The sequence below is a fragment of the Tyto alba genome, unplaced genomic scaffold (assembly GCF_018691265.1).
Source record: "Tyto alba isolate M040663 unplaced genomic scaffold, T.alba_DEE_v4.0 Super-Scaffold_1000006, whole genome shotgun sequence".
NCBI classification, from domain to species: Eukaryota; Metazoa; Chordata; class Aves; order Strigiformes; family Tytonidae; genus Tyto; species Tyto alba.
In genome coordinates, this window is record NW_024881272.1 from 17291833 (window position 1) to 17311526 (window position 19694).

Below are 19694 nucleotides of genomic sequence, written 5' to 3' on the forward strand. Positions count from 1 at the left end.
TATATATATTATCACATCCTAAATTAATGGAGGATTCTTTTATTATACCTGTCAGTTGAATTTCCCTGAGCTGCTTCAGGCACACAGCCACAATTGAAATAGCTAACGGGAGTGCAGGGGCATATAAAATTAATCTCATGTGAATACTTAGGATTGAATACATATGAATACATGGAATCAGAGTTCCTGGCAGTGGATTCACTATTGTTTTCATTGACATCCTCATCCTCAATAGCTTTAAGATGGTATGCCTGATACAGATGTTTAACATGCATTATGTGAAATGAAGGCAGGAAGATGAAGGACTCATCTTTATTTTTATAATTTTGATTACCACCACTGAGGCTGTAAAAATTTGACAGACTTTTTCCCCACTGTTTAATCAGTGTTACTTGGCAACAATTTCAAAATAAAAAAATATTTTCCTTTGAGAGAAAACCTGATCTTAAAATGCCTGTTAGTTCCTGTGGAGGAGGCTAATTACAATAGCCAGGTACTTCCTAGTGATGTATCTCAGGTTCCTGAGCCAACCCACTTAAATAATTTTGCCCATCATTTTATGACTTTTAATTATTTAATTAATAATTAAATTAATAATTAAATTAATCCAATATTTAAATACTTGCAGAAGTTGTAAAAATGAGACAGGAAAAGACTCTGAAACAGTCGACTGATAATGTATTTCTACATTCTGACCTTTACAGTGCATCCTGAATTCAGGATAATTCTTCTGTGTCACAATGTTTTTGCGATTTTGGACTACGAAGAGCTAGACAATGCGGGTGATGAAAACCTGGTTCATTTTGCCTATTTTTCTACATATTTATGGTATTTCCTAGTGTGTTCATTTTAACTGTTTCCAGAAGCTTTATACCACAACAGCCTTACCCAGGGCTACGTCAGGGAAAAATGTTTTGTTTCATTCTCAGGCATCCAGAGATCTGGGCAGAGCCTTGAGATTCAGCTGTGATAAAGGGGCCGCTTTCTGGGCATGGTTTAAACATGCTGACCTGCTGCACCAAAGCCATGGTCAGGGGCCTGGAGGTCTTGTGCCAACAGCAGGCAGGAAGGGATATCAAGGTTTGTTATTTGATGGCTGGAGTTAGTGAGGTTTTTGCTACCTAGTCATTTATTTTATTCCATTTTGTTTATTTTTTCCTCTAAAAGCATATTTGTTAAAACAAGTTTCCGTTTAGTACCAAGTAAATGTCCACTTAAGCTGTTTTCTGACTCTTTGGGATCTTACATACAGTGAAAAAAAAGGTCAGATCCTTTTTCCACTGTGGCTTTTTAGTGCTGAACTCTCGGTGTCAACTTGACTACCTGCTCTAAAACTGACAAGACGGGCTAGTTTGATTTAAATTTTGAAGCACCCTGCAGCTTGGGGTTAATAATACAAATGAAAATAATTGCATCATTAACCTATGCTGTCCTAAACTCATACTAAAATAAGAGGCTCAAGAATAAAGAGCTTGTTACTTCTGTGAGATTAAACTTTTGAGCAAGATCACAGACTTCACTAACATTAATATTGGATCTGTGCACTGCCAAATCACTTGGCTGGACAAATTTGATGTTTCTGGTGAGCTGACCAGACTGTGGTGCAGAATTAGGCTGGGAAATAAAGGACAAGTTGCTTGGTTTTCCAGGCTGCATTGCATCTGCCCTCTGCTTGTTTACTGTGGTACGGTGGGAAGCCAGTGCTGCTGCATGTGGGTATGTTTGGTGCTTCTGGTAGGCCAAAGGCCTTTGTTTTTAAAAAAATAGTTGCTGCTTTAGAAGAAGCTTTCAAAGATAAAACAAAGCACCATGCTTGTGCTTCTGCCAAGGTACAGACCGGACCTGAACATTGCAAGGGTATTTTCCTGTTCTTGCCTCTCCGCTTTCTGACTACCTTTGCTTGGCAGCAGTAATGGATATTTAACTACGGCAGCAGACTTACAAGTGGCAATGCAAGTGTATGCAGGGTTTTGAACCAGGAGCAGCATGAGCTACCTATAGTGAGATGGCTTGAGAGAAAAGTGGTGCAGGTGGCTGTGTTGCTGCCCAGTCTGTCTGGGGATGAAGGACAGGAGGTGAAAGTAGGGGAGATGCTTAGTCTTTCTGAGGATGGAGAAATTAGAGGTGAGGCTTCAGATGAGAGTACTGCAAACTTGGTGGCAAAGCGTCTTATTCCAAATGTGATAAGATCGACCCTAAAAAGAAGACTACAATGTGGGAGAGAGTTGGTGAAAGTCTGGGCTAATCTCATCCAGCTTCATCAGCCAACAAGAGATTGTCTTTCAGGAGAGAGTGTCAGTTGGAGTCTGGCACCCAAAGCAGTACTGGGAGTTGACAGACTCCAGAGTAGTTTGGCAAGCAACTTTTGCTGTTTGGGGAATTCTTGCCCTGTGCTTTCTGTGCTTGGCTTTGCAGTTTTTCTATGAAACGTATGTTACACTTCACCCCCATCAGCTTCCCCAGCCATCAGGGTTTCAGTGGGGCTTTTCATCTTTCCTTGTCCTACATTACCAAGAAGTAGTATTTACTGTTGTACCGCATATTTTTGCGGGCCACTGTGAACATACCAAGATATTGTCTCCGGGTCTAGGTGGGTGCATAATATTCAGATTTTCCACAACACTTGATTTGCTTCAACCTCGTATATGCAGGCCAGCTCCCCCATTATGCTGATCCCACCGAGATCAGCTTGATCATTTTGGCCCTCTTATTGCTTGATCTTCATTGATCCGTGGCTCACAGAGTCACGCAGAGGCAATGTTATCAGTCCAACTGGGACCTGCAGAGTGGCCATGGAAAATTAGTTTGGCCACCTGCAAGCCTCTCTGTCAAGGTTGAGCTTGACTACTGCTTTTTATCACAGTCTTCTTTCACAGTGTTTTGCATACCACTTGTAAGAGTGAGGGAAGGGACCCACATCAGAAGATCAGGAGTGGGAAGCCCAGATGAATTACTGTTTCCAAAAGTGCTCTGGGCCAGTGAGGCCTCAGAGTCAGTTTGAGCGATGCTCTGGCGGGCATACTCCAGGAACACCCTATATTTGTTCCTTGGAAAGCAGGAGTCTCATCAAATTCATCTCTTTATCCTGGCTATTTTCCAAAGCTTTACCCACAGCCTGTGGTAGCTCTGCTGGCTCACCAGGATGGTTTCACAGGCTGCTGTGACTCCCTTTCCCCACAGCCTTTCCCAAGAGCCCTTTCTGGGCTTCCAGAGTACTGGACTGAATGTAAATGCAAAGCACACAATAGACCTTGTAAAGCCTTAAAGGTACCGGCGGTGTGTTCCACAGAAATTTTAACTGTTCAGTGCCTTTCTCAGATGATGCCATGTCTACAGAAAGCTGCAACTCCCATTCAGCTAAAACACTAAAATGACACTGATGTCTTAATTGCTTCAACTGGTTGACATGTTTTAAAAAACAAATAAACCAACAGCCACCCCAGCCTCCCTTTCTTAAACAGCTCTCACAATCCTCTTCCCCCTCTTCTCTTTGCGAGCACTTTGAAGCATCTGTGCTTGCATAAAATCCAGCCTTTTTAAATGTGGCTTTTTATCTTGTTTGCTCTGGACTGCAGTTTTTATGGGTTGTTTTTAGCCAGCTTGGGATTTGCTGGTCATTGGATTTGGCAATCATTTCAAGTTCTGCCCACCAGAACTGCCAGAGGAAGTCATGTGTGGGCCAGAGGAGCCTGTTTGTGCAGAGCCTGCTGTCCTGCAGGAGTGTGGCTTGATGCATGTCTACCCTTAAAGAGGCAGCAGTGACTTCTCATGACTTGGAAAGTGCTGTGCAAACCCTTGGTATTTTCCGTTTTCGTTTTTAGAAACGGGACTGTTTGCTGTGTGCAGAAAGTGAGACTTGCTCACAATTTCAGAGAGCTGCTTGGAATGGTGTCTGAAGCCATGCCAGGGCCCACCACAGAATGCTAAAAGGTTCAAAGAGGAAAATGTCAGAATGACTTTTCAGATTGCTCAAATTTTTTGGTTTTGCTGACTGCTATTTAAAATGACCCATTGGAAGCTGAGAATTGGCCTGTCTTCTTTTCCTGTCTGTGAGTGCCCGCAGGTACTGATGTGCTGTTGCAGGATTGTAGAGAGAAACTGGGCTGCTACTGCTGTCTTTACTAGATGAACTCTTCTTCCTCCCTCTCTGCTCACATGTGTGTAAGCACACTGTGCATATGCACTCAAATGTTCTTTCAGGCAGATGCATGTGTGTTGATTTTGATCGTAAACTGTGATTCACATTCTTGGTCTCCAGTTCCTTCCTCAAAAGTTTCTATCTGACATGCCTTGGAGTATTTATAAATTACTGCTTTATCTGTAGCCACTCTCCCCAAGAAAAGATAATTAAGGAAGTGAAGACATTTCCAGGAGTCAGTTTATATTGCAAACTCGATGGGCAGGCAGGTTCTAGTCTAGTTTTGGGCTTGTGTGTGTGTGTGTGATGCTGGAGCAACACTTGTCATGAGTGGTCATGTTTATGTTGTTTTCTGGAGTGTCTGAACCAAAAGCTGGAATTAATGAAGTCGTTCTCCAACCTCCCAGAATCGAGGAAAATTTCCAACATAAATTGTGTGGAGTTTGCTGTGCCTGACAGCCATGCTCCTGTATCAGCTGAAAAAGTAAAACCTTGCAGTGGCAAGATGTGAGAACCACCAGTGTTTTAATTGTTTGGGGTTTTTTATGTAGATCATGCTTTTGATAACGCTTATATACTCAAGTTTGTGTTTCTCTAGAAGAGTCTCTTGTTTTCCCTGTAAAACATAAACAGAGTACTTCTATGGTAGTAGAAATTGTTATTTAAAGGAGAAGATGTGAAAATAGCACCATCATGAAGTACAAACATCTGAAACTTAAATTGCTTGAAAAAGTGTAAAGGAATTATAGGTAATTTTTAGCTGATATTGTCTCTTTAACAATTGCCAAGGCAATTTATAATACAGAAATATTTTTATTATGATTGGAGCTCATACCATATGTGATAAACATGATGGTGGCACTAGTTAGTGTTTCTAGATGAGAAGTAGTGTTTGCTGATGACCCAGATCTCTCAGTGAGGGAAAAGTATTCAAATCTGTCACCTTTCTGAAGATAAGTAGCATCCTCTAACCTAAAGACTGGTTGAAGTCTGACTCACTCGTCTGTCATCACCCAAGGATGCAGAGTCTTCATTTCTTCTTCATGGACATGATCTGCTAGTGCACATGAATATGCAAGTGAAGTTTTGAAGCCTGTTGGGAAATGTGACTGTATGACATTAGTTTTGCAGACAAGCACAGTGGCACTTGCTTTGTTGGTATCTTTTCAGAATAGACCACTGGAACATGCCTTCTTTCCTTCACTAGTTGGCTTTCAAGTGATACTTGCAATGAGGTAAACTGGACACTGAAAATGCACCTGAAGCTACATGGAAAAATACTGCACACAGGGAGCAGCAGTCCGTTCTTACACTGTTAGTTGGAAGGCAAGCCAGTATTTTCTTCAGTAAATCTGTTTTCAAGCAAGAATCAGCAAGACAGTGTAGATAAATGCATGAAATGTCATCATTGTGCAAGAAAATACTTGCATGATAGACTCAGTAATGTCTTCTGGAGGATTTTGTCAGTTTTCACAGCTTTGATTCTGCAAGTGTATACAGATGTGAGGAGTCTTACTTATATGGGTAGGCCTGATTAAATAGAAAATTGGGTTCCTTAAGGGCTTAGTGGTTTTGTTTTTTTTTCATGTAGTCAGTATCATAAATTAATTATTTGAAATATTCCCAAAATAATATTTTGTTTGTACAGAGAGTAAAAGTTCTGATTATTTTTTGGAGTTTGAAAATAGAAAAAAATTGGGAAGAATGAAGACCTGCCCCAGGGGAGTAGATAGACAATGTATTGGTTACAGTTACTTTTAATCTTCTGAAAGCAGTTTCCTTTATAATTAATTTCTAATACCATTTGCAAGTGCATGTACTACTGACACACGCTTGCACCAACTTTTACTCAGGCTGGTGGATTACTGATAAGAAAGTAAACAAAGCTGTTTCCTAAATCTGGTGCTGCTGCTTAGGTTTTCAGTTCTTCATGACTCATGCACACATGCTGTTCTTTACCCTGGCTTGGAAAGCAAGAATTTAGTTTTACATGTCCAACAAAAATGTGAACTCCACATTTTACAGTCCTCTGTGTGACTGTGCCTCTCTGAAAGACACCTGTTGAATGATGTTTCTTTTTTCCAGTCATCTGGATCTATGTGTGGTCTGGCTGCAAAACCTGTGAGGAACAAATTGTTTTATATGTGGGGGCTTTCATATGACATAACCTTTTGTCCTGAAGTCTTTCCATCATCTATTTCATGTTTGTTTGTAATCTTGTCTTGCTTTGTGAAGCCACGTTGTCTCAGCCACTTCTCCTTCTGCACCTGCAGCTTTTGAAACAGTGGAAAGCAGGGTGTTCATCCGTTCAGGATTTACCCTGAGATTTGCAAATTCTGTATTCAGATTCCAGTTTTGCCATGATGTTCTTATGACACCATGTGCTATGTTACAACTGCATGGCATTTTGCAGTTGAGATGAACTATGAAGTTGCTCGTCTACCGTGAGAGCTGCGTAGAGATGAGATAGTGCTAACACTGAGTCTCTGAATCCACACTTAGTATCATACTGAGCTATCACTAACAAGACCTGTTGAGAGGTGAAATGTATCAATGCTGTAGTGGTACCTTAATGCAGTTATGTAATTTCTGGTTGGGTGGCTAGCACCTATCTAAGTTGCTGAAAATACAGGCAGCAGAAACTTGTGTCTTCCTGGAAAGGCCTATGTAGATTTCCTCAGAATGCCCCAAATCCATTTAAGAAAAATGTCCCCAGCAGAAGTTTATAATTTGTCTTTTATCTGTCAGGTTAAGAAACATTTTCTTTGGGACAGGAGCTGCTTTTTAGTAGGTACTCATATATCCTCCAACATAGCAGTGACCCCACCACCACACTTTTTTTTCAGGGCATTGAGCGTGATGTTACACAACTATCTGGTAATAGTTTAGGAATGGCAGAAGGCTAGTGTAAAATTAAACTTACTTTGCAGCCAAGCTGATTCACTAAAGAACAGCTTAGATCTGCAATATATGTACACGTAAGTGATGAATAGAATATTGTCTGGGAAAATGTTTCCTTTTCATGTGAGTCTTCTTACTTAATTGTTAAAGTAAAACTTAGTCTGATGTGATACCGTTTTGTGAATAGGCCACTTAACAACAGTAGGGGAGATGCTGTACTTGTAGCTTACATGAATGGATCTGGTACCCTTAAACAGATCTAAAGCCAACAAGAAATTTTCCCACAAGATGTATAAAAGGAGGACTTTCCCCTTAGGATTCATTATATGCCACATGAACAGTATTGACATCTACTGATTTATGCAACGCCGAGTGAAACATCATGTTTTTACATCTCAAGTGCTGGGAAACCCGACTGCTTTGTGGAAGGATGGGAGGGCACAAATGGTTTCACTTAATCTTTGGGAGCCAGAGCATCTAGTTTGGGTCACAGGAGGAGTGGGTGAAGTGGATCCAGCCTTGCACTGATAGGCATGGGCTTTCCATTGAGTGAACCGTGGGGCTGGTCACTGTGGGCAGCCTTTGCTTTGTAGGTGCCCAAAATGGGAATAGTATGTGAAGATTACATTTGGTTGGAAGAACTGAGCAGAGATGCTTGTACAGAGACTGTCTGCTTTCTTTGCTGCTGTCAGAAGTTTTTGAAAAATATTTTTCAGGAGAACTCATGTTCTCCAAACTATATAATGCTTGAGGTAACACTGAAGACATAAAAACTAGATCGAAATATATATGCACAGGGAAAGCTTGATCGTGTATTGTTCATGTAAACAAAGCTAAAGTAGGCATTTTACACGTGTGTGATCTCTATGTAAAATTTATCAGTAAACTCTTTGAGTTATACTTTTAAGATCATTGTCACAGAAGTAGCTCCCTCAGTGTAAGTATGACATGCTAATACAATTACTACCCTTTGTGTTCTAACATAGCTGTCCTTATATAAAGCCTCAAGTTTTTCACTTTTATTATTCTCGCACTCTGAAAGTAATGCCACTTTCTAGTGCAAATAGGACTTCAATAACTATCCTGTCTATTTGCCAGGTTATTTGTATCAGGAATAGCTTTGGTCCTGATTTTTTTATTACCTAGGTATTTGCATAAATGCATCTAATATAACATAGTCTCATTTGGCAGCTCTAGCTTAAAATAACAACTTTAGAACATTAGAAATTAACTGGCTACATTTTTATCTGAAGATAAATTATGTGAATGAGATGTGGACAGAAATGGTCCAACATTTTCATGAAGTTAGGAGCACTGTTTGGTATTGTCTCCTTGCGTCAGAACTTTCTGATGCTGTGAGCTGTGGTGCTTTCTGAATGGGCACTTCAGTCACTGCGTTTCCAGTAAAAACTTACAGGCACAGTTGCCTACTGTTACGCTTTTGAGGAGAAAGTATTGCTGGTGCAATAAAACATCAGGTAGGAACCAGATAGAAATGACAGTGCTGCTAGGTACTGAGTGTATGTTTAGTTCCATACAGCATGCCACTGTACTATATGGTACTTGTCTTACACATGATGTATTTGATAATGTTGTAGCACTAAATTTCACTTGTAATTTGCTTTTTTAGTCTGTTGTCTGGATCAGCTGAATTACAAATCCATATAAGGAGATCTAAACATGCTGTACCTCCATCCTGTTATGCAGATCCTCAGCTTGTTCATTTAAAATTTTAGGCTAGAAAGGTACCATAACTTAGACTAGAGGGAGAACTACAGATAATATTTGAATATGTTGCAACCTCTTAGGCTTTTGTCTTAATGGACTCTCTTTCATCAGACTGTCAGATGCAACTACTGTGTCAGTGGGTGGGCAGGTTGGTTTTCAAGCTGGTTCTGAGGGTGAACATTTGATCTTTGTTAAAGATGGTGTATTCAAGTACATTGCTTTGCTTTGAGTGTAACGGGTGCCAAACACAGGGGTAATGCTCCACCCTCATTAATGACGAAGGGAGCTTAGCTTAGTTCTCCCCTTGAACACATGCATTGGGGCTGCCATTTCTCCTCTGAATCATTAATAATTCATCTTTATGTTAAAGGAGCCTTCTGGGAACATCATGCATACTTCAAAACAGTTTGTTAGTGGGTGCTGGCATGCACATGTGGTGCAGAACTTTGTCTTGATTTGTAAGCATTTTGGGAAGGGAGCTGTCTGTGTCTACCACAGAGAACCCTGACATTTAGCCTCTGTTGCAGGACAAATAGAAAAAAAAACAACCAGGAGATTTCAAACACCCTTCAGTCAAAGGTTTCTGAGAGTACTACTTAATGAAGAGCATGCAGTGGGCTGTAGACCGCAGTGGGGTATCAACCTTTCTGTTCCCTTGCTTACTTTTCTATGGAGCCCAGTTTTCCAGTCAGTGTGGTAGATCATAAGGGTCAGCAGACTGTGCAATAGTATTCTTTTTTATAAGGTCCACATCAGTCTCTGTCTTAATGACAGTAGCTTCAGTGGAATTATGCTGGGGTGAATCTTTCCCATGATTTTCACAGTTGAGCTATAACTGCTGTTTAGTCAATCTGATTATCTCTGTAGAGTGTGGGTGAGAAGGTCCAGGCAATGCTAATCCATTTGCAACCATGTATTTAGGATAAAATAAGCAAAGAGTTGGTTTTAGAATTAGTTTAGTGTTACCTGACCCTTGGAAATAAACTTAAGTCCTCCACATACCTGGTAGATGCTACCAGGGTCTCAGACCCATTCCCCAAGGACGGGGTTGTGCCTCATCCTGGTAGTAATGTGAAAAGAAAAGGGTTTTCCTCCCCCTATGTATGCCTCATGCATCGCAGCCCCCTTGCTCTCTTCTGAAGGAGCAGGTCCCTGCCCCAACAGCATCTTTCAGCACTGTCCTGGCAGAGAGAAGAAAGCGCGATGCATCTCTAGCAAGGCCTGCGAGGGTGGCACAGCTTCGAGTTCTGCCGGAGAAAAAGTAACTGTGGTGTGGGTATGAGTGCTTGTTTTTAATGGCATTGCGGTTTTCCTGGAGATATTTATTTCTTTGATGCTGGGGTGAGTTTTCAAAAAATAGGTGTTTGCCCTGCATGAACAGATGAGTCTGCATTGGAGAAAACCTTCCCAGAAGGGAAGCAGTGGGGTCTCACATGCTTATAGGAACTTGCTTATACAATCATTTGATTTAAGAGTGCAAATATGTAACCGTTTGAGCAAAATTACATTCAAGCAGTATCACCATGTGAACATATTTTGTGTTTCTTGGAAAAATCAGCAAACTCTCTTGGAAACTGTTGGCTCCTGAAAGCTGGACTTTGAAATCTACTATAGCTGGCTTGGTATCAAATCTGTAACACAATATTCAGTGAGCACAGCAGAAATACGGGGGGAAGTGTTCTATTTTGAATTCACAGGACCTGCCTAAAGAATACACTTTTTCTTTACTTTCATCTTAAAAAGAAATAAATTGGCCTGGAGATCTTTCCCAAAGCAATTGGTAAACACTTTTGAAAAGCAGTGCAATACTAGATCCCACCACTTGAGGTGGATTCATGGATTAAACCTTGACTGAATTCTTTCATAGCCAATGTATCAACATTCTATTTTTCAAATGAATTTCAGTAGAAGTTCTAAACCTCTTATTGGGTAATATACATGAATGAACTGTAAAGATAAGTTTATTTATACTAGTTTTTTTTTACTAACAAGGATAATTTATGTCCTATACAGTTTATATTAACAAAAAGAGTGAAAACACTTATAGAGGGTGGTGATAGGAGTAAATTTTCAGCTTTCTGTTTTAAATTTGCCTGCTTTGTACTAATTAACTTAATCTTTGAATAATGAGTTAAGATGTCAAAAGTCCATCTTTAGTACTTCTCTTGAAATGTATTTATATGATCTGAGAGTTAAAATTCATTTTTGTCTTCTCTTTTAGAGAACAGCTGCCCTAGCCTGGGCAGTGTAATTCAGTACAACACAGCGTATTTTGTCCTGGTTTATTAGCACAAATTTGTAATGGCTGTTTTGGAAAATGTGCTATGAACTTATCTAAAGGCCTTCACACTGAAATAGTTAATTCAACCTTACAAATCCTTGGCACTTGACTTTCATCTTTTTAGAACAAAACACAGAGTCTGCGATTTGATGCCTTGAAGTCAGCAAAACAAAATGGTACTTTAACAGCAGTGTTTACTTTGATCAGTTTTCAGCATTTGTGCCCTTGCCTTTCACGTAGTACAAATTGTTTTACCAGAGTAATGGGGCAGGAGACCGTAGACTGTTTTTGTAGTTGGTTTCTGTGGTGATACTCAGCCTTCCACGAAACTCTGATCTCTGGGGACAGAGGAGCCTCTGCAGCCGCCTTAACCTTGCTGCTGCTAGAGACCTTAAAGGAACTCTTTGCAGACTGTGCAGACAGTAGTGACTGGCATGCATACATGCAAATATAGCTGGCTATGTAATGACAGCCTAAGTTTGATAGACATTGCACCTATGTAATGTGGTATCTTTTTAAAGTATTTTATTTTATTTTTGGGTGGTGTGGTTTTTTGTGTTTTTTGGGTTTTTTTGTTTGTTTTTTTTTTTTTGTTTGGTTTGGGTTTTTTTTTGTGTTTTGGTTTTGGTGGTTTTTTGGTTTGTTTTTTTTTTGTTGGTTTGGGCTTTTTGTGTTGTGTTGTTTTCTTTTTTTTTTAACAGTTTTTATAACATGTATTGAAAAATGTGTTCTAGCAAAAATGACAGAACTTCTCTGTGGTTCATGTCCTAGTCACAGTTATAGGATTTGGTTTTGGTATGCTTTTAAAAATGTAGGTTTTGTTGCAAGATTTTCAGAATAGCTTTAATTTTTAATTTTCACCTGTGACCAAGTTATCATATTCCTCACCAGTTAGTTATGTATTATTTGGAGGAGTGCATGCTAAAGGAGTCCACGAAGGGCAGACGTGAGTCTGGAAGAGGAGCTTTCTCTGACAAACAGCAGCTGAAGCTGAACCTTGCTGAGAGGACCATTGCTGACACACATGTCCAGAAGGTCTGGCCTAACTGCTTATTGCACAATGAAATTGCTGGCTATACAACAGCTCAGTGATCAAATGAGCCTTCGCTGGGAGCGAGGGATATGTTGGGCCAAATTGACTTACTTTCCTGTACTGTTGTTATGCTGTTGTCTGCTTGGTTAATGTGCTTTCCCTTAATATGTTTTTAAAATAACATAGGCAGAGCAATAGCAGCTGTTTCTTAAATGGAATAGATGACCTAAAAGTGCTTTAGTCCATTTAATGATTCTAGTTTAATTTTTTTATGGTATTGCTTGACCAAACTGCTCCTAGAGCTGTCGGAGATGCAGAAGACTTTGACTGAAGTAGTATGTTGCCAAGAAGTACAAAATGTGTGTATTTTATAAGCTTGTTTGAGCCTATAAGAATGGATGGAGAATATATCTTTTGAGAGCCTTATATGGGAGTTTCAGAAAAATAATGAATTTTGCCGCAGAGTTCATTAAGTTCAGAATTTCATACCATGTCTTCATATCTAGCTGTACAGTGCTGAACACACGTAGGACTGGTTTCTGATGGAGTTTCTGGGCAATGCTTCACATAAATATTTAGTAATATGGATTCTGCCAGCGAAAATACAAAAAGAAAGGGAAAATTTCTAGTTAGTTATTCTGCTATTAATTAGAAATATTTTGTATGGTGGTTTGAAGTGATCCAGTACCTTTCTAATAATTTGTGGAGTGTTTAAAAGGTGCTATGAACTGTCTCTAGACATTTGAGAAAGGATGTGCCTTGAAGAGCTCAGAAGCTAAAGTGAGCCAGAAAGATGGCTGGGGGAAGGGGAGCACCACTTTGGAGTCAGACAATATGTGGTTTAACTAGAGCCACAATGGGAGCACTCTAGCAGAAATGACATTTTGGTGAGAGATATTTCTGTAGTGAGTAGGGATGAGGATCTTCCACTGCAGTGCTGCAGGTGGAGGCAGCCATGCCAGAAATTAGCAAAGGGGCAAGAAGGAGGGAGCATGGATGGGGCAGCAGAGAGCTTAACAGGGCAGAGGTAGAGAGGGATGGTGTCATGCTGGAGGTGCTGGTACAGCTGAAGCGTGGAACTTGTGTCAATGGCATAAGCTCATAGCACCTTAGAGTGCCATTAAGCCTTTCAATCTCTAAAGTGGGAGTGGAAGAGGCATTTGGGTACCTCTGGTTGAAGTTCAGGCTCTGACTTGGACAATTCAAACCACCACCTTCCACACAGAAGCACCTCTCTGGTGAGTTGTATTCACCACGCCTACCTTACTTGGGCTGAAATTTCTGTGTGATAATCCACCGACTGCTGTTACACAAGGTAAAACCCGTATGCTTGGCAGCTCAGTTGTTGGCAAAAAGCTCTTGAATGCTAGTAACTCCCCAGCAGTTTGCTTGAAAGTCTTTCTAAGGACCAGCAAAGTCTCCCATAGTAAATACCCCTGTTGTGCATCAGCAAGCACAGATAGTGATAGGCGCAATCATAAATTTTAGGGGGGGGAATAGTTACACTATGAGGTTAATTTCATATGAGTTCTCAGTGGGAACAGTCACATTCAGGCTAGGCTACCCTCTGTTCCTCATCAGCACTAGCTCTGAAGAAAAAGTGAATTATGGAAAATACAGTGACCAAGATGGTCCTGAGCAGTTTATAAACAGCTCTGTGGGGGTTTGGGTTTTTTTTGTTTGGTGGGTTTTTTTTTGTTTGGAAAACTAAGTTGGTTCTGAGGACTCTGTTATGCCAAGAAGTATAGCGACAGGGAATATATAGGCCAAGGCAGAAGCATGCTTATGTTAACTATATTATTTCTCCAGTTTAGGTCTGGGAATATGAATTCCACATTATGTGTTTTGTTGCTGTCTTACTCATGAGCAAACTGAGGAGTGCAGTAATGCAAAATTACATTTATTCTGAAAATTTTCACAGGGATGCTTAATTTACTTATGAAAAATTGATTTTGTGTTAAAGTCCTGTAACTTTTCTTACAGATCAGCCTGTACTTTTCCATGCATGTATGAAAATAATCATGTATGTGTATATTACATACATATTTGATTTCCAAAGCTTAAAGGAATAGCAACTACAAAATCTGATAGTAGGTCCAGTCGCAAAGAGTCTCTGATTTTCTCACTAAGTATGATTGCTCTGTGTGCTCTCTCATGTGACCAAATCAAATGGCAGAAGTCTTCAGGAAGTCTAAAACATCTGTCTTGTCTGATAGATGTTGGCTTTTAATAAACTTGTCTGTGATCAGTTGAAACAGAGATACTTCTCCATTTCCTTATTACCCAAAGGGCTTGGCCTAGCTGTTTCTGAGATGAAGTTTTCAGAGTGTGTTATTTCTTGTATAATTTCTGGTTTTAATAAATGCTAGAGGTTTTTAAAGGGCAAAATTGTTTAAAATTTCTAATAGGAGCATCTTCTTTGCATTGACTTGTAATTCTAATAAAAACACAGCCAGAATGCAAACCCAAGCTGAGTGCCTCCATTGGCCAGCGTGAGAATATTGTTACTGGTTTTCTGTTCTTCATTATTTAAGTACATAAACCTATATTATAGCTCATTTCATTAATATTCACATTAGTCTTTACTTCATTCAGGATCAAAAGAAACTAGTTACCTTTAGGTATGAAAATGTGGCTATGGATGCATATGGTAAGAGTGGCTATGTTTAATATTTGCTCCAATTAGTGTAGTACTTTTTTCTTTGACACTTTGAAATTTAGAGAGTTTAAAATTGAATGCACTTTAACCCATTTGGAGCTGAAAAAATACCAGAATAAAATTTGAACTTGTACTGAAATTCAGCAACACTGAGTGCAAGGTCCTGCACATGGGTCGGGGCAATCCCAAGCACAAATACAGGCTGGGCGATGAGTGGATTGAGAGCAGCCCTGTGGGGAAGACTTGAAGGTACTGGTGGATGGGAAACTGACTGTGAGCCAACAATGTGCGCTCACTGCCCAGAAAGCCAACTGTGTCCTGGGATTCTCCCCCTCTACTCAGCTCTCATGACACCCCACCTGGAGTCCTGTGTCCATCTCTGGGGTCCCCAACATCAGAAGGACATGGACCTGCTCAAGTGGGTCCAGAGGAGGCCACGAAGTTGGTCAGGGGGCTCGAGCACCTCCCTTATGAGGGCAGGCTGAGGGAGCTGGGGGTGTTCAGCCTGGAGAAGAGAAGGCTGCAGGGGGACCTTATAGTGGCCTGCCAGTGCTTAAAGGGGGTACAGAAAAGGTGCGGAGGGACTCTTTGTCAGGGAGTGTAGGGATAGGATAAGAGGTAACAGTTTTACACTGAAAGAGGGAAGATTCAGATTAGATATAAGGAGGAAATTCTTTCCAGTGAGGGTGGTGAGACCCTGGCACAGGCTGCCCAGAGCAGCTGTGGCTGCCCCCTCCCTGGCAGGGTTCAAGGCCAGGTTGGACGGGGCTTGGGGCAACCTGGGCTGGTGGAAGGTGTCCCTGCCCATGGCAGGGGGGTTGGAACTAGGTGATCTTTAAGGACCCTTCCAACCCAAACCATTCTATGATTTTATGATATGCCAGATCAAGAGTGCAAAAGGTATAACTGGGATACTTTGCAAAGCTTACATTACAGTAATTTTATTGCTTTGTAAGAAAATGTAATCCCAGAACAAGGTAATTATATTTAATAGTTTAAACAGCTTATTACTAATTAGCTGTGATTACAGCTGAAAAACCACAAGAATTAATTAAAGCTTTTTAGTAGCTGTGAATTTAATAGCAGTTCTAAACACCTTTTTCTTTCTACTTTTGCTTCTCCATTTCTAGACAGAACAACAAAGTGGGAGTCTTGTAAAACAAATAATTTTATCTTCTCTCTTATTTTCAGCTAATAGAATTAGTTTGGCTCTATAGCCTCATACTGTAAAGCAGTTTTTATAGCTAAGATCATGACTGTTTGGCATTTGAAGTCTCTGTCATTCCGTTAGCATTCAGAGTGGTAACACCCTGCAGTTTCCTAAAACAAGGTATTCTATTTGAGGCAGAAAACGGAGAGAAATGTGCTCACCAGAATATGTGGTAATCTGTGGTACTTAATTGGTTTTGTTTTGTTTTTTTTTTTTTTTGAAAATGCATGAATACAACTAGGGCTCTTGTCGTGAGAGGCCAAGCAGTGAGAAAGGTGATGGTGCTCAGCCTTCCTCCAGGCTGCTGAAAGGAAAAGGTGCTTGTTCTTTAAAGCAGTTTGGGTTTAGTACAAATACAGAATTATTATTTTCATATAAGTTTTCCAACAAGTTTAAATCAAGCATAACAAAGATGAGGACAGGGATATTTGACATGTGTTTCACTGTGAGGACTTGAGACATGTTCATTCAGTGGCTTTTAAGAATCTAGTAAATTCTGCATCTGCTTACTGATTGGCATGGTAACACAGACAGTTGTTTGCTAGCTTTTTTGCAAGTTGTTAAGTAGCAGAAAAAGGTCTTTCTGCTGTCCTCCGGGTGTCTGTCAGACCTGACACTTAGGTTTGACTCTCACTTTGTAGTGATGGTGAGATTTTCACTTTGGGAAGGGGAAAAAAAAAGCAAGCTACATTTTTCTTTTGGAAAGATTTTTAGCAGCAATGGGTACCTGATATTCAGTTTTTTCTATAGCTGTCATCTGGTTAGTTTGCCAGATGAATCTGCTTTTACTTTAATCATAAACTAACTGATGCTTACCAGTATGTAAGAATAATGCAATAAACTGTACATGGTGGCTTCTGTATCTCAGATTTCCTCTCAAATTCTCTAGCAGGAGACAAAATTAATTCTGAACTACCTGTATGTTCATTTCTGTGGGCTGCCACTCAAATTGGTGGTTCTGTTCATGTTTGCTCCCTCTATACCTTTTCTAGTAAGAGCTGTGATTGTCTGCCAGGTGCCCACCTGAGCACCATTGTTGTGAGACATCAGCCTACCTGCTTAGCCTGTGTGACTTGTTGTCTCTGAATTGCACACTAAAGCTTTTTTCCTGTAGAGCAGTATGAACTATCAAGTCAAATGCTGAGTGCTTTAAAAGTTTATTATATACTGCAAAAACACTATGACTTATATTACAAGTTGTTACATGCTAAAAACTGACAGGCTGTTCTCTCTTGTATGTTTGGTTACAGTTTTGCCCCACATTGGCCCCTTTCTAGAAGGGCAGTGCTGGGATATGAGAAGCTGGGCAGGAAGGGCTTCCAGCAACCACAAACTGCTTGCTTAAAAATCACTTCTAACAGGTTGCCTTACTTTTGTGATGTCCACTTCCCTGGTATCATTTTCCCCATGTATCCTTTTAATCCCTGAAGACAGGCATTTTCTTTCCCTAGTATGTTAAAATTGCTGTTGGCATTTCTTCCATAAACTAGTGTAGTGCTTGCTTGTGTTTCTGGATTTGTTCCTCCTGTTTTTTGTTTGTTTAGTTTTATTTGTTTTGCAGGTTAGACTTATGCCCTAATAGCATCAGCAGATGAGGTTTGTACTCTAAGCCAGTTTAGTAGGCTACCATCTAGAAACCAGAAATCGGAGTTTGCTTTGCAATTCTTTTTATCTCCTTGTTCTCCAACTCTCAGCTTAGTGGTTTGACCTTTTGCATAAGCTATTTTTCATCAGCATTTGCCAAGGTTTTCTTAAACACTTTAGCAGTGCTTTGCAAGCATAGAGCACAAATGTTAACTGTTTCATTCTTTTTATTATCTGTGCTCTGTTGACTGATTTTTTTTTTTTGGAAGTAGTTTAGTCTATAATCTTGAGTCAAGAGGTCTGAATGCTGAAAACCATAATATATATAAAAATGACCTTTGATTTGTTGTTTCAAATTCCACTTTGGTTTTGAAACTTATAAGGAAGTATTCATGGATTTCTGTGTTTCTCTGTAGGTCACGTTACATTTGAATCCAATTTCATCAGTGCATATTCACCAGAAACCTCTGGTGTTTCTTCTCAACTCTCCTTTGCCTCTGGTCTGGAAGCTGAAAACAGAAAGACTGGCACCTGGAATCCAAAGAGTTTTCTTTGTAAGTATGCACAGTCCTCTGGCCTGCTCTGTGTCATAGCTACTTGTCACATAAGACATGGAGTTAATAGCATTCATTTGGGAAGTTTTCAAACATATATTAAAAAAAAAAAAAAAAAAAAAACCAACAAACAAACAAAAAACCCCCAACAAATTAACAGGAGGTCAAGTTTCAGTGTAGAGCTCTGGGGAACAGTTAGGTGGTAGGGCAAAGCAGTTTGGAAAAAGTACCCAATTACTTGTTTTGTGTATCCAAGGAAAAGAAAGCAGATCTGCTTTTTCAGAATCTGCATATCATGTAGTTATTAACAGTAGCAGCTATTCCAGTTCAAAAGCTGTGAGGTTATAACGGATTGCCGGTCCTGATTAGAAGATTAATAGTACCGTAATGCAAAAGGCCTCAAAGCGATGGGAAATATTATGGGTGAACGCTAGTTGTGTGGTCTGTGATCAAACCAAAAATCTGTATGTACTGAGCTCAATATGTACAATTACAGTTTATATCTCTGATGAAGCTTGGTCTATTGAAATGACCAAGCTAAGCCCAGAATGAAGTCATTTTTATTTCTCAGAAAGACTGGAGCACTGCTTATAATGTAGGATCCAAATATTACCTAGTATTTGTAAATCATGTCCTTACAGTTTGCCAGGACATTCAAATTTGCTATTTGTAGTGAAACAGACAAGTTGTTTGGATTAAATTTTTAATGTGTGACATCATGTCTAATCATGAGTTGTCTTTATTAAAGTTGCAGCTTTCACTATTTCAACTGCAATTGCAGAACTAAACTTGATTATTTTTAGCTGTATTCTTGTAGCGTTTAATTTTGCTCCTCCAGCACAGCTGACAGTGGTAGGCAAAACTGTTTCTGTAGTACCTGATGGGAATATAATGGTGTCACTGTGTATCAGCAGGAGGAGAAGATGGATACTGCTGCTGCATTAGCATGCTGGGAAGGGACACTGCTGTCAGTTGACCTGATATGGTGGTGACACCGTTAAGTGTACCAAGAGTCCTGATACTTGCTGGACACCAAAAGCTCTCTGGGATTGTTTTTCCTGTCATCAGAGTATGAGAGTAGGAGTACTCTTGATGTTTTGAACTTTGAAGGACTCCCTTCAGTTTCCAGTACAGTGCGTTACTGATTGGTACAAAGAACTGTTGTATTCTAGGTTTTCTTATTACTGTGTTAGAGACTCTGGGCTGTTATCTTCTTGTTGGCCATTCCTGGTATATGTCCTTAATGCAACCAATTTGGTCCAGGTCTGCTGAGAGAAAATGACTGAGGAACAAGATGATGAACAACAGTATGATAAGAGTCCTCACTCCTCTCCTGGCCAAAAGAAATGGCACCTTTCATCAGTTTATCAAGTCCTGGACCTACTTTCAGTTTAGTTTTGATCTCCTCCTACAATTACTACATCATCACTCCCACTTCATATCAGCTAGTTGGTGTTCAGCTATCTCTTCCCCTCTCTTCTTCCTTCTCCAGGATTTTCCTCTCCTGTTGCCTTGAGTCTGGGAGCAAGGAGGTGCTCTGCTGAGAGCCATCTATTTATGCTGAGCAGACTGCCCCAGTGTTCAGACTGTTCTACTTGCTTGGTTT

General features: G+C 40.1%; 1 protein-coding gene across 4 annotated transcripts in view; it reads left to right on the plus strand.

Annotated features, from left to right (window-relative positions):
* The window catches only part of TGFBR3 (transforming growth factor beta receptor 3), a 124712-nt gene that overhangs the window by 54175 nt on the left and 50843 nt on the right, over window positions 1–19694 (plus strand). For 3 of the 4 annotated variants that reach the window (XM_042805405.1, XM_042805415.1, XM_042805424.1), the window contains one exon: window positions 17951–18088. In XM_042805405.1, coding sequence (XP_042661339.1) covers window positions 17951–18088 — 138 coding nt within the window. Of the gene's footprint in view, window positions 1–11924; window positions 12084–17950; window positions 18089–19694 lie in introns of those variants that run through there. The other variant, XM_042805427.1, reaches the window with a different exon arrangement.